The sequence below is a fragment of the Hippocampus comes genome, unplaced genomic scaffold (assembly GCF_001891065.2).
Source record: "Hippocampus comes isolate QL1 unplaced genomic scaffold, H_comes_QL1_v1.1 scaffold105, whole genome shotgun sequence".
NCBI lineage: Eukaryota > Metazoa > Chordata > Actinopteri > Syngnathiformes > Syngnathidae > Hippocampus > Hippocampus comes.
In genome coordinates, this window is record NW_017806235.1 from 706,264 (window position 1) to 718,997 (window position 12,734).

At 47.3% G+C, this 12,734-nt stretch overlaps 1 protein-coding gene across 1 annotated transcript in view; it reads right to left on the reverse strand.

Moving 5' to 3' along the window:
- The window catches only part of LOC109507374 (receptor-type tyrosine-protein phosphatase F-like), a 182,987-nt gene that overhangs the window by 3,984 nt on the left and 166,269 nt on the right, over window positions 1-12,734 (reverse strand). The window contains exons 19-25 of the mRNA XM_019856751.1: window positions 12,075-12,172; window positions 8,899-9,022; window positions 8,635-8,810; window positions 5,910-6,029; window positions 4,262-4,416; window positions 3,824-4,109; window positions 1,700-1,878 (exon numbers count right to left, since the gene is read on the reverse strand). Of these exons, the coding sequence (XP_019712310.1) occupies window positions 1,700-1,878; window positions 3,824-4,109; window positions 4,262-4,416; window positions 5,910-6,029; window positions 8,635-8,810; window positions 8,899-9,022; window positions 12,075-12,172 (1,138 nt within the window). The remainder of the gene's footprint in view (window positions 1-1,699; window positions 1,879-3,823; window positions 4,110-4,261; window positions 4,417-5,909; window positions 6,030-8,634; window positions 8,811-8,898; window positions 9,023-12,074; window positions 12,173-12,734) is intronic.

The following is a 12,734-nucleotide window of genomic DNA, read 5'->3' on the forward strand; positions in this document are numbered from 1 at the left end:
GAGGGGAGAGGGAGAGAAAAAAGATGAAAGCAGGAGGAGGAGGAGGGTGGGGAAGGAGAGCGGCAGTGATGGTCTATAATTAATCGAAACATCCCCTGAAAATGTAGTGACATGACATATCAATGACAGGATCTAAAAAAAAAACCAAATTGGTGAAAATGTAAAAAAAAACATTGGTTCAACAAATCCAAACGTTCAACATACTTTTGTGTAAAGTCAGTAATTCCAGAAAAATGAACAAAACATCCCACCGTAATTATTAATGCCTTTTTTAATTAAATTGTGTGTGTGTGTGTGTGGGGGAGGTGGGGGGGAGGATTAATTGGTTAACAAGTTTTATTGTTTTGCATCATAACAATTTATGTCATCATTTTAAACATGATGTACTTTGTTAAAATGTGTCATTAAAATCATGAATTAAATTTGCTTCCGGAGGTACTGACCACTGGAATGTGGATGGAAGGAAGAGAGTTGAAGCCTCGAGGAGAGCAAAGGAAGGAGAAAAGAACAGAGGGAAGGAAAAGGCAGTGGAGAAAAGAAGACCTTCCAGGGAGGATAGAGAGAAGGGAACGAACGATAAGAGAGGAGAGGAGAGGAAGGAAAAAGACATCGAGCGCAGGCTCAAGTCAAAGAAAACAGCAAAGGAAGATGAAGTGGGCAACGAGATGAGAGGAGAAAGACGAACGAGGACTCGACACTGCCACCTTTTTTTTTTTTTCCAGCCTGTTCATCTGGTCGCGTTAGTGCGAGCGCACTCTCCAACAACACCGGCCCTCTATGATGTGGTTGAAAGGCTCGCTCTCTCGCCTCTCGAGTTTCCGCGTCAGAGGGAAGGAAAAGGCAGTGGAGAAAAGAAGACCTTCCAGGGAGGATAGAGAGAAGGGAGCGATAAGAGAGGAGAGGAAAGGAAGGAAAAAGACGTCGAGCGCAGGCTCAAGTCAAAGAAAACAGCAAAGGAAGATGAAGTGGGCAACGAGATGAGAGGAGAAAGACGAACGAGGACTCGACACTGCCCCCTTTTTTTTTTTTTCCAGCCTGTTCATCTGGTCGCGTTAGTGCGAGCGCACTCTCCAACAACACCGGCCCTCTATGATGTGGTTGAAAGGCTCGCTCTCTCGCCTCTCGAGTTTCCGCGTTGTGCGTCTGCTGACCGCTTTGAAGGTAAACGGACCGCCTACGCGCACACGGTTTTGCTATGTTGGCTCCATTTCGGCTTTCGCGTCGTCGGTGCGCATTGTTGATAAACACCCCGGCTTACTCATTTATCATTCCGCGGACCGGACCGTGCGCACGGCAACATGCGGGAGCATTTCCGGGAGAAAGGTCAGACGTTCTATCGGTTTCCGCTGGCAATCTGTTCCGAGCTAGCGGGATGCCATCCGACAGAAAAACAAGCGCCTTCGTTCACTGCGTGATTCTTTTTGTCTTGGCGTCACCGTCCACACATTCTGCACCGTTGCGACCGTGACGGTGAGGAGTGTGGGTCTGACCAGGCTTGAGTGACGCGAAAAGGATGTCGTGGAAACATACTGCGGTGTGTAGTGACGGTGTGCTGAGAGCGTGTTTTGGAACCAAAGCGATTGATTGATAGAGCGCTAGCAGCTCTTTCCCTCCCCGCCTCCATCCAAACCACCGGTTATGGATTCCAATTTATTCGATCGAGCTATGCTAGGCTATATTCATCCAGCTAAGGGTGTACCTGTATCCGTCGATGCAGCTGGCGTTGATGTAGTCGGAGCCCTCCACGCCGCGGATGGGCTGCAGGCAGACGCGCGTGGACTCGAAAGGCATGATGTTCACCAGGCGGTTCTTGAACTTGTTGCAGGGCAGGTTGGCGCTGATGAAGCGGGACGTGTGGGCCTTGGAGTTGGCCAGGCGCTGAGCGACAAAAAGCAAAGCCCTTGGGTGAGATTTCATATTTTGTAAGATTTGCGCGGGGCGGCAGTCAACGCGAATACCCGGTGAGGACATTCATTAGACGTGACCGTGTGGATTATCGAGCCGTTGATTTCTATTGCGTGCGTGGGTGTGTGTATCATGAACCGGCAGCAGATAAAATATTTATTTCATTGAAAATGCTCACATCATATTCCTGATTAAAAAAAAAAAAAAAAACGACCTCAATTGAGCTTGACGGTGCAAAATTGATCATCCCGGTCCAAGTGTCGCGTTCAAGATTAGAAGGAGCATATTTATTAGCACTGTGACATATTTTTATTATTATGACCTGGGTTGGCGGCACAGTGGTCGACTGGTTAGCGCGTTGGCCTGACAGTGCAGAGGTGCAGAAATAATTCCGGCTCTGGCCTTCCTGAGTGAAGTTTGCATGTTCTCCCCGGGCCTTGCGTGGGTTTTCTCCGGGTACTCCGGTTTCCTCCCACATTCCAAAAACATGCATGGCAGGCTGATTGAACACTCGAAATTGTCCCCAGGTGTGAGTGTGGGCGCAGATGGTTGTTCATCTGTGCGTGCCCTGCAATTGGCTGGCAACCGGTTCAGGGTGCCCGAAGACGGCTGCATAGGCTCCAGCAGCCCCCCGTGACCTTTGTCAGGATAAGCGTATCGGAAAATGGATGATGACGTCAACTATTAAATTAGCTGTCAACAGGTTTGGCTGTCAACGTATTTGTGACTCATCTTGGCTGCCCCTACTTGAGATACGAGTTGAATTGACAGCAGGACCACGCTTGAAACTCAAATCGCCTCCCCCCATTGAAATGAATGGAAATGCCACAAATTCATTCATCAAACGATGCATACGAGCATTGCGCTCATGTTTAAATGAGCGCGTGTTCATTTCAAAGCGCTATTTTAAGGAATGTCATTTGAACAAAGAGCGCGCGCGTTGGAGTGTGGCGCCAGCAAGTTGGCGCCGCTTTCGACAGCAGATGGACTCGCGGGAGCAAATACGGACAGTCGTGCTCTGCCAGCAGCGTTTGCGCTGTGTGCGCGTGAGTGTTGTGTGACCCAAACACCACACAATCGCCGCAGCCACGTTTCATTGGCCGACGCCATCATCGCTTCAAACACAATGCATCGCGGTCACCACGAGGGCAAATGGCGGCGCTGGGAGGGAAAACGTTGTGATGACATCACACTGGACAGCAGGTGTTTGCCTGTGTGTGCGTGTGTGTGTTTGAGAGTCACCTTGAACACCGTCGGTTTACGTCGTGTGTAAGTCGCGGAGGTCATTTCCGATGCGTTTTATCAGCGGTGTCTATGTGATGTTGATAACCACAGAAGGCATTATCTATTCGAATTTTTTTTCCCCAACAAATAAGTGCATCCTGTGCTGAAAATGGTCTCCTCGGTTAAAACATGGATGTTAAGTCGTCCGTTAAGTGCCCTGCGTTCCAAATGTTTCCAGCCACAAGGCGTCGTTTTTGTCGGGAAGGCGTGGACGACGGTCTCGCCCATCCGATGTGTGAAATTCAGGTTTGCAAAGCATTCCAAGGACTAACAGATTCATTTGGATTCGGATTGCATCGCTTTGGATTTGAGATCAGCACAGTTTTCAAGTCAAAAGAAAAGAGTAGGCAACGAATCTCACTTGGTCACGTGGATTATGAGGGAGAGAAATGCCAACATGTGAAAAGTCCGACAAGTTTAAGCACCTCGCACTCAAACAGATGAGGTCTATGCATGGTAGAAACGGAACGCGTGTCGCAGTAGATAATAGTAAGTGCACATGGCGATCCTGAGAGATGTTGCAAACGGGATCTAAAAAAGCCACCCGAGTGGTGAGTCACCGTTGCTCACGTCATGTTTTTTTTTTTTTTCCTCCGTCGCGGTAAACATGGTGTATATGTTGTCCTTTCCTCACCTTGAACTCCAGCTCCATGGCGGTGACCGTCTCGCCGGGCGGCGGCTGCGTCAGCTTCTGAATGTGCGCGTAGAGATTGCGCGCCGGCACCTCCGTGTTGCCGCACGTGGCCGCCTCCAGCAGCGCCTCGTGGATGAAGATGTACTGGTCCTCGGTCTGTACCATGTAGTTGCGTTGGGCCCGCATGCACGTCACGTGGCCGTAGATGTCCACCGACTTCTCGTGCTTCATGCGCTCCAACATGGCATCGATCACGATGAAGCAGCCGGTCCGGCCCACGCCCGCGCTTGGATGGCGTAAGGACAAAAGTGCAATTTTATTGCGCGCTCTATTGCGCCTTTCGACCAAGCTCGGGCAACCGAAGCGCACGTTGACGGAAAACGATGCACCGACATTGACCGGCGTGCGTGCTATGCTAGCATGTTTTGCTTCCCCCACCTGCAGTGCACCACCATGGGCCCGGCGTCCGGAGGGTTGCAGGCTTTGACGCGTCTCAGGAAGGCCAGGATGGGAGTGGGATACTCGGGCACGCCGTGGTCGGGCCAGGCCATGAACTGAAACTGCCGCAGCTCTCTCTTCTCGCTAGAGCCGTTCTGCAAAAAGAGAGAAGGAAGTTCAAGCGGGATGTAATTGGAAGGAAAAAAAAAGAAAAGAAAAAAACACGTATCATGCCGGGTTGAAGCACGCCCGACAGTTAAAGGTCAAAAGCGCTTCAATGACGTGACTCGGCTTCCATTTGAAAAGCACCGACGGTTTAATTGTCACACGTTCCTCGCTATTCCTCACAAAGGTCTCGATTGGAGTCCCTCTCAGGGCTGTGATCAACCGAGTGGCTGGAGGCGGAGATAAGGTGCAGAGTTTCAAATGAAAGCGACCCCCGCCCCGCCGTTGCTCGGGAAATAAGTTTCACGAGAATTGTCTTTGGTTGCGGAGAACCGTCTGCGGCTGGAGTGGCTTTAATTGGCACAGATAATTGTGTTTTCAAAAGAAGCAAAGAGAAAGAAAGAGCGCCGCATCATGCCGACAGTTCAATGTGTCGCCCAAAAACAAAGAATTCAATTTTTAATGACTTTTTTTTTCGAGGAACAATAGGGAGGTTTTGAAAATAAAAAAAAAAATCAATAAGCAAAGTCTAGCAATGAAAGCTGCGAGCAGCCACAAATTCGGTCGACCTCGTGGAGTTGAGCTATTCGGGTATTCGGTTTTAATTTGAGTCATCAAACTTCGCTCCATCGAGACACGAGGACAACAACACACACTTTCCGCTATTTAGTCTCAACTGGACCAGTTTATCATCTGGGAAGAAAATGGCTCGCGTGACAGCTTCAAATCAAAATGTCCGCCCTGCTGGGGCCATTTGGGGCGTGGCTTCTTCAGACTTTCCCGTGGTTCGACGAACGATAAAAATGCCGACCAAATGTCCTGGTGATGAGTTCAACGGGCTTCATACGGTGGCTGACTTTTGCCAAAGTTCAATTTCCATCAATTTGGGTGGACATTTTTATCAGCGATGAAAACAACTGCAAAATTTGGTGAGTTTTTGAAGATGGGAAAGCCCACCGTAGGGCGATCGATTTGACTTCACAAAAGTTGGATGCAAATTCAAGAAACTTTGGAGCCACGCCCTGCTCGCAAATAATGATGAAAGCTGAATTTCAAAGTTCAAATTTCAAGCCAATAATATGGAGGACGAGCTCATCTTTGAAGAAGGTCTGAAAATTGGGAGGTTACGGCACTCCAAATGAAACGGCAGACGTCCTCTGTCTTTTCACTCATGGCTTCTTTTTCGTACGTCTACTTGTGATGGACAAGTCGACCGAATTTCTTGCCGGTGTGTTAAATTGGCTTTGGGGGCTCCATTTTCCAAAACATACTTTTGTCACCATCCTCCCACCAGAGGTACAATGATGTCAAATCCAAATTCTTTGGCTATTGCGTGCCCCCGAGCTTGTTCCGTCTTATATGCTTCAAATTCGGTCGAGTCTCTCTGAAAAGTTTGCTTTGAAGGTAGCCGTGGAGTCAGACCAAGTGAGCCCTTTCCAACTGGAACGGTCGCGTCGGAATAAGTAAAAGTTCAGCGGCGTACCTTGTAGAGTGCGAAAGTGCGGACGCTGTAAGTGGCCAGCTCCACCGTGTCCAGCATGGTGACCTGGATCATGCCGTAGGTCTCGGTTCCTCGCGCCGGCCAGTACTGGTCACACTTCACCTGGCGGGTCGAGAGGGAGGAAAGAGGGAAGAGGAGGCGGGCTGTCAGAACAGAGCGCGGCGTGGAGAGCGCGGCGTCGAGCGCTGCTGATTAACAAGGAGGGAACATTAGAGGGGTCGGATCAGAGGCAACGCGGGGCTGTCTCATTAAAAGCTGAAGACTCGGCATCCGCCAAAACAGGGAATGCGCTCTCTCTCTCACCTGTGGGCGCGTGCGAGAAGTGCACTTCAAAAGGCCGCTTTTGTCTTTCGGCGGCCTGTGATTGTTTGCGTCGAGCTAATTGTCAGGCGGCTCGCGGGCCTTCGTCACGTCCGCTTTTCGCCGAGGCAAATGCGGACGACAGGCGAGTCTGAAGACAGGTTATGACGGGGAGCGCGTCCGCTTGGCGGTTCTGACAAGGGTGGGCTTTGCGTGTTCTCTCCGTCCTCACACATTCCCCAAAACCTGCATGTTAGCTTGAATGACATGCGGCCTTTGAAGATTTCCTTTCTATTTCAAAGCATGAAGTCTTGAGGCTTAGTCTTGGCCGCTTCAAACTAAAATGGTTGACTTATCGAGCTTGACCTTTTTTTTTTTTTGGGTGGATCTACTCAAGATCGACATGCCCACAAAACTGAATTGTGAGTGAGCATTTGAAGGATTCCCGACAGCAGGTTTCTTGAGGCACTTTTGTGTTTTGTGTCAAAATAGTTTTGCATTATTTTTCATTTGTCATTTTTTTCCCCCCTAATTTTTTTGGTTAAAATTTCCGAACAGTGCAAAGAAATGTTAGTACTGGCGAACGAATCTTGGATGAAATTCTCATCGAGAAATTTCCCACGGTTTCCCCCGTCCCCCAACTTCTCTTTACAAGGAACGTTGAAATGATGACTCAAATGAGCAACTCGTGAGTCATCCCAAAACATCGGCTGCAGTTCTCATAAAGGTTTTACGACGGCGACAAATTGACATACGATGTTATGTTGCCGTCGAGCGCTTACCTGACAAAGGCGCTCGGCTTTATTTATATTTACGCTGATGGATGGAACGCGAGAGCGGCTCATTAGTTTTGCCTTCCTTCGAGGCTTTCTCGTAACTTGTAACTGTGATTGTTATGTGAAGGTTACATTTGGAAAAAAAAGTTTCTCAACATTAGCTTTTTTTTTCTTTTTCCTGCGTGTCTTTTATAGGTTGGCTTTATTTTGGGAAGCGGGCAAATGTTGGGTGACAATCCTCTTAACTTCAACTTAAAAGAGTTATTTTTTTTTTTCTTTTTCTCTCTCTCTCTTTCTCCGTCGTCTCAAGGGCCAAACGCAGGCAGGGAGCATAAACACCAGCCGCAAAGTCGACGGTGCCTGCAAAAACATATTAGTATTGTGTGTGTGTGTGTGTGTGTGCGTGTGTGTGTGTGTAGTGGTAATGAATGAAGAATGTAATTCTCATTATTATGGAAATCCGTCCGGCAGACAGGTGCGGCAGGAACAGACCGAGAGAAACTTTGGGAACGATGGCGTCTGCAAAGTGACTTTGATCAGGCTGACAAATCCAGCTGAGCAGAAGCAGGCGGCAAAATAAAGAGGAAGCTTGTGAACGCGGAAGCGACTGGCGGAGCGGATGTTGCGGGGGATCAGCTGACAATTGAGGTTGTCGTCATTAGGAGACCACCCCGCCAACCCCCGGCCAAAGTTATGTTATGTTATGTTCAGCGCCTTTATTATGAAGCGGCCGAAAGCCAAAAGCACCGACTTTGCGGACACTGCAACATTTGCAAGTACTTCCATGACATTTTTCTCTTCCATTCATTTGAGTGACAACATCCGGGTGAGTCGTGTGACACACTTTGTTCTTATATTCTCAAACATGGGGCAGTTTCCTTAATATTTGGCCTTTTTTAAATGTATATTTTTTAGATTCTTTTTTTCCAGTACTACTTGTGATTTTTTCTTTTTTTTTTTTTTTTGTTAGATTCTTTTTCTCCAGTACTACTTGTGATTTTTTTTTTTTTTGCCATCAACTATTTGAGTTAGAGATATTTGTGTTTTTATCAAATACTTTTTGTAGTTTTTCACCTAATAAATGATTTCCAAATATTTTTGTCTGTTTTTGATCCAATTTTATTTTATTCAGTTTCTAACATTTTTGTATTTCTTTTAACTAATATTTGCATGTTCTTTCCTAATATGGTGTATTAATTTATGACTTCTTGGTTAAGTATTTTCCATGATATTTTTCATGAAATGAAGTCAATTTTTTTTCAACTAACATTTTACATTATCGGGTAGAATATTTTTGTATTTTCTAATATTTTTTTTCTCCAGTATATTCATGGCACTTTCAAATATTGTACATTTTTTATCGTAGTTCTACTATTCGTGTAATTTCCATTGAATATTTTTAATTTTTCAATTCATAGTATTTTACTTTTGATCTCAGATGTGTGTATTATTTGATTATATTTTTTCATGATAATAATAATTTCTGTATTTTTTATCTGATGTTTAAGGAATGATGCAATACTGTTGTATTATTTTCTCCAACTTAAAAAAAAAACCCAAAACAATTAAAAAAACGTGTGTTTCCCAACGTTGGAAACGTTTTTTCATTCTGCAGTCTCGCCCAGCCTTACCCGAGACTTCTCCTCCAGTCGCGTCATCATGACGATGGTGCTGGATCGCTGCTCCCACACCATCCTCCAGAAGTCGCTCAGCGTCTCGGGCAGCGGTCCCTGCGTGGCGATGTAGGCGTTCTGCTTGCGGTAGCCGTCGATGTAGTTGGCGTTGATGTAGTCGCTGCCCGGGACCGCTGGGAAGCAACGCGGGGCTTCAGTCGACATTTTCCCGCGCGTTTTTCGAGGCGGCCGCGATCTTTGCGCTGATGTTTTCACGCTTACCGTCGACGGAAGTGAGCACCACCCTGGAATGGTCGTAGGCGATGACATTGGCGTAGCGGTTCTTTGGCTTGTTCACTTCCATGTTGGAGTTCTCCCAGGTGAACTGCTGGCCCGGGTCGATGGACTAGGGAGGAAGAAGGGAGGCCCGAAGCGTTAGCCTGGCAAGTTTCGGCATGACAACCGAGACACGCGTACATTGACATATAGTTCACAGACAGTGGGTCAGTTTGAGCCGCAACATAACAGGAGGGTTAAGAAGATCAAGACTTCTTAAGGCCATATTGATCCAATTTAAGAAGAAAAAAAAAACAACTTATCACCACACTGCAAATTTATCTTGACTCAAATGGAAATCCGACACAGTGACTGCCTGTAACCCTCCCGTCAGATCTGTTTAGGTCGATTTGACACGGGGCATGTTTAATTATCCAATGGTGTCAGATCCAAGAAAAAAAATGCCAATAATTGTTGTTTATGTCTCATTAACTCTCCTTCTCAATCAATATTTAGCGGCTGACCTCTCCCCGCGTCACGGCTCCACGAGGATAATTCACATCATTTAGTTATACATCGAAAAATGCATGTGAAAGCTGTTTTGAAGGGCAAATATATTGAAGGAACTATTTTCTTTGTACATATTGGTTGCACTTCTGAAGCAAAACAAAAGTTTCATGCGGGGAAAAAGTCGATTTTGTATGAAACATTTATGTGTTAGCATCGGTCAATATGAATTGCAAAATAACAGCGGCGGGGTTTTGGAACGACATCTATATTGAAGGAAAAAGATTAGCAGAAGCGTTATCATATTCATGTCAATACTTTCTTACTTTTTGGGGGATTTTTTTCTCAAATGGGCCAACGTGCGGTGGAAGATAACATTTGTCTCGCTAACTATGACCACACGGCACCTTAAGCGTGCCCGGGCATTTTTAGGATGTCGTTTGGAGACTCCCGTTGGTTGGGTTTGCCGGGTGCAAGGTTCCGGAAGGGAGGGGGCGGGGCGGGGGGGGGGGGGGGATGAGCAAAGGTGCTTCTCCAGCATAGCCGCTGGCGGGCGATCAATAGCTAATAATACGAGACCCGGTGACATAATCGAGGCGGAGGATAAAACGTCGTCGCACATCCCCGGCCGATCGATATGTACGCGCTCCGACGTCGCCCGGAGGACAAATGACGAATGCAACGAGAGCAGCGATTTGTCCCGCATGCAACTCGGGGATCAGAAACAGGTAAGCCAAGAGCGTGCGGCGTCATGGTTAGCACGTCCGTCTTGGAGTTGTGAGGTTTGGGGTTTCAAATCAGCTGTGGCCTTCCTGTGTGACTTTGCACGCTCTCTCCGCGCTCGCGCGGCTTTTCTGAGGCCGCTCCGTTTTCCTCCCATGTCGCTAAAGAATTCTCCATCCGTGTAAACGTTTTTTTTGTCTTCGCGTGCCTCTTGATGAACTGACGACTAGTCCACGGGCGAAGCCTCAAACTTAATTGTGGTTCGATTTTCGTATTCCATTGGACAAAAATAGACCGTGTGTCCACTTCGGTAAGGCATAAAACCACAAATGACATTTGTTTCTTTTCAGCCATTTCTAGTCAAAAGCGTTCGAAAGGGCAAGCAAGAGGCTTGATGGTGACAAAGCGCCACGAGCGACGTCGTGTGGCGTGCGGGCTGGCGCGCCATCTGCCAGGCCACAGAGGCGCTCTACCCATCGTTTCCTCCATTTGCTCGGCCGGCTGCCCGCCGCTTCCCGGCCAGCCCTGGGTCGGTGACATAAACATGTCGCGAATGCAACATGCTGCTTTGGAGGCGTTTCGTGAGCCATCGTTCTTTATTTACAGCGAATGCGATCAATGCCTCCAAATTTGGTTGAACTCAGAAATAATCTGAGTCGTTCTGTTTAGTTTTAATGTGTAAGGTGGACATCGTTGATGATTGGCAAGAAGATCCGGAACACGCGATGGCTCAGGTTGTAGGGTGGTTGTGTCCCCCGACTGCGGGTTCAATTCTCAAGCATTGTGGCCATGTTCGGTGGTCTGTGATCAAAACACGGAGTTGAATGAGGTGACGGAGATGTTGTTAAAGCGCTTTGACTACCTTTACGGTAAAAGCGCACTTACCATATTATGTAGTAGTTGATAAAAAAAAAAAAAAAGACGCAGTTTTTGATAAATGCAACAGTTTGCAAATGGGAATCTGGGGGGGGGGAAATGCCCCATCGCCCTTCAATCAATCCAACAATCAGTGGTAGCCGAAACAGATTGAAAGATCTGAACAAATAAATGAAGGAAGAAACAAACAAACAAAAAAGAAAAACAGTATGGCGGTTCTTTTCTGTACACGGGGACATCTCGCCGCTCTCCAAAGCAACGTGCCACTTTAAATGCTAATTTTCCTTGCTCCTTTTTATCGAGGACGAGAGGTAATCCCTTGCCGAGTTGCATCACAAGGAGACACTTGCTGATTGCCTTTGTGTCGCTACCACCTGCTAGGATTGTGTTAAAAAAAAAAAAAAAAAAAAGGGAAGAAAAATAAAACAAACAGGACGCAACGGCTTTTAATGTAATCAAGCTGTGTCGGGAGGGGATCAAAGTGGCACAAACCTTGAAATTTGTATTTCTTAACCTCTCCTCGATTATTTGCTGAAAAACTCTTATCTATTTCCTGTCTTTTGTGATCAGCCCAAAGCAAAAAAAAAAAAGTGTTACTTTGACACCACCTTGTGGCATCTTGCTTCGTTGTTGTTCGGTGTAACCAGGATGTCCTACTTTTTGGCTGGTCATTGAATGTACCTTGTGTGAGGAAACAGGAAGCGAAGCTTGTTTTTGCTTCTCTCCTGATGCGCCAATAGCTCTCGTCATCCGCTTTGCCGCCATCGTTTGCCTGCGGTCCCGAACATTTACGATATCGTGTATGCCAAAAGGTGACTTGAACAATGTAACCCAACGTGCGCTGTGAATTCAGTTCGTGTCAAATAATTTAACGACTGAATTATGTAACTGATTATAACTGATGTAACGGACCGCAAATCAATTCAAACGGACCACCGGGGTCCGTTTGAAGTGCTTTGCCACCCTCCTGTGGCATGGACGGGCAGGTGGGGTCAAGTTTTCGCTATTCACAGCAGGGCCCATGCATCGCCGGAGTTCGCTTCACACCAAAAGGCCACCGGCCTGTTGATCTTTACCTCATACTCCTGAGAGAAACGCAGGCCGTCATTGGCCTTGAGGTGCTCAATGTGGTCGGCGAGGCCGGCAACGGGAATGGGCGGGTGTTCTCGCATCCCTGAAAGAACGAGAAAAAAAAAGGAGAAAAAAAAGAAAAAGGTAAGAAAGGGCGGAATGTCGATGGATGTCACAAGACTGGGTGGGACCATGAGGTGGCGTTGATGCGTGTGGGACGAGAGATGGCGAGCGAGGACACGGGCGGGTGCGCATGAGTGATTGCGGGGTGAGAGGCATGCGTCTGCGGATTTGGGGCTCGGAAGAGTCGAAGAGTGAGAACTCCGTAAGTCTCAACGGATCAGTCACACTCTTATTTCACAGGAGGCAGAGAGGGGGGAAAAAAAAAATTGACTGGTCAACAGCCAGAACTCATTTCTTTGAAAATATCTCTTCTTACAATAGAGGATCCTTTGGCACAGCCTGGAGCGCCTGGCCTGGATTACTTTCAAAGAACCCCCCCCCCCCATTTCACAGGAGGCAGAGAGGGGGGGAAAAAAAAATTGACTGGTCAACAGCCAGAACTCATTTCTTTGAAAATATCTCTTCTTACAATAGAGGATCCTTTGGCACAGCCTGGAGCGCCTGGCCTGGATTACTTTCAAAGACCCCCCCCCCACCCCCCC